This window comes from Orycteropus afer, unplaced genomic scaffold (genome assembly GCF_000298275.1).
Source record: "Orycteropus afer afer isolate SDZICR_OR568_19922 unplaced genomic scaffold, OryAfe1.0 scaffold00098, whole genome shotgun sequence".
Lineage (NCBI taxonomy): Eukaryota > Metazoa > Chordata > Mammalia > Tubulidentata > Orycteropodidae > Orycteropus > Orycteropus afer.
Genome location: NW_006921685.1, coordinates 2,372,838 through 2,374,645, shown reverse-complemented (window position 1 = coordinate 2,374,645; position 1,808 = coordinate 2,372,838). Strand labels below are relative to the sequence as shown.

General features: G+C 37.9%; 1 protein-coding gene across 1 annotated transcript in view; it reads left to right on the top strand.

The window, feature by feature from the left end:
- Nucleotides 1-1,378, top strand: part of CENPC (centromere protein C) — a 186,485-nt gene extending 185,107 nt beyond the window's left edge. The window contains exon 21 of the mRNA XM_042781212.1: nt 1,308-1,378. Within this exon, the coding sequence (XP_042637146.1) occupies nt 1,308-1,378 (71 nt within the window). The remainder of the gene's footprint in view (nt 1-1,307) is intronic.
- Nucleotides 1,379-1,808: the final 430 nt, after the last annotated feature.

Here is a 1,808-nt window from a genome sequence, read left to right as displayed (position 1 = left end):
ATTGGGAAGGTAAACCACAAAGGAACTGTTTCAAGTGCTGAGGAGCAAGGATGTCTCCTTGAGGACTAAGGTGCGCCTGACAGAAGCCATGATATTTCTAATTGCCTCGTATGCATGTGAGAGCTGGACAATGAATAAGGGAGACTGAAGAAAAGTTGTTGATGCTTTTGAGTTGTGGTGCTGTCCAAGAATGCTGAAAGTACTTTGGACTGCTAAAAGAACTAACAGATCTGTCCTGGAGGTAGTGCTCCTTTAATGCTCCTTGGAAGCAAGAATGGCCAGACTTCGTCTCAACTATTTTGGTCATGTTGTCAGAAGGGACCATTCCCTGGAGAAGGATGTCATGCTTGGTAGGGTGGAGGGTCAATGAAAGAGGGGGAGGCCTTCAACAATATGGATTGACATGGTGGCTGCGTTGATGGGCTCAAGTATAGCAGGGATTGTGGAGCTGGTGTGGAATTGGGCAGTTTTTTGTTCTGCTGTCCATGGGGTCGCTATGAGTCAGAAACGACTCGACAGCACCTAACAGCAGCAACATATACGTGCTCCTTAGTATGTGCAGCACTGTTTTGAATGCTTTAGATTTATTAATTGAATTAATCAATTTTTAATATATAGAAAGTTGCACTATAGTACTCAGTGCTAATAAACTTGCCTGATGTGATGCCATATATTATTATTTTTTATTACCTAAATTTAGCAGTAGCATTTTCCTTTTTTAACTTTGAGATTTTATTTTCTTTAGCATTGTACCTTTTATTCTTACCTTTCTATGAAAGTGGAGTCTTTGGGGGTGTTGGTACTCTACTATTAAAGGTTGGTGGTTTGAACCCACCCCTGAGGTACCTAGGAAATCAGTCCTGTTGATCTGCTCTCAGAGCTCATAACCTTGAAAACCCTGTGGAGCAGTTCTGCTGTTCTACATGGGGTTCCCATGAGTCAGAATTGACTCAACGGCAAGTCACAACAGCAATAACATATATGAAAGTGTTTGGTTTGGAGGAATCCAGAGGTGTTCCAAAAACCTAATAAAGATTGGGTTCAAAAAGGTATTTTTCCCTGCACCCTTGTGGAACTCATTTCTGTATTCATTATCAAAATGAGAAACTTAACATTTTTTCTTGCTTTATGTGGATCATAGGTGGTGATTTAGTTTTGGAGTTTTTAGTTCATGGAATTAAGTAAGAGTTTTTTAGTTAGGTACATTGTTTTTATTTTGTGTTGTATGTGATAATTGCCAAATGCTTAATCAAAAGGAAATGATAATCTCTATCGAAATAACTGTTTTCTTGTCATTCTACTTCTAGGTAATTATTATAACATCAGAAATCTCCTGAATGAGGAAAGTGTTCTTCTTTTCACTCAGATAAAAAGATGAAACATTAAGCAAACTTAAACATATATGTATATGTATATATATATGTATATATAAACTGTACAGTTGGTGCATTTGTATTTCTAATTTTTTGTGATTTTTTAACATAAAATTTTTATTCAGTTTAATGCTTACTTACATCAGATAAATATTTTCAGACTCCGAGACGTGTCTTCTGATTTTTTCCACAAATACTCTAGCGATAAGATACTGCATTGGGCAAATCTGCTGCAAAAGACTTCTTTAACGTGTTCTATCGCTTTGAGGACTAAGGTGCTCCTGACTCAAGCCATGGCCAGTAGTGATGCCCATATTTAGGATTGTATACTTCATGGAAGGAAGACTGGGCAATCTACTTCCGTAAAGATTTACCACCTCAGAAGTGCAAAAGAGGTTGCTGTGGGTCAGAATCTCAATGGCAGTGAGGTTTGTT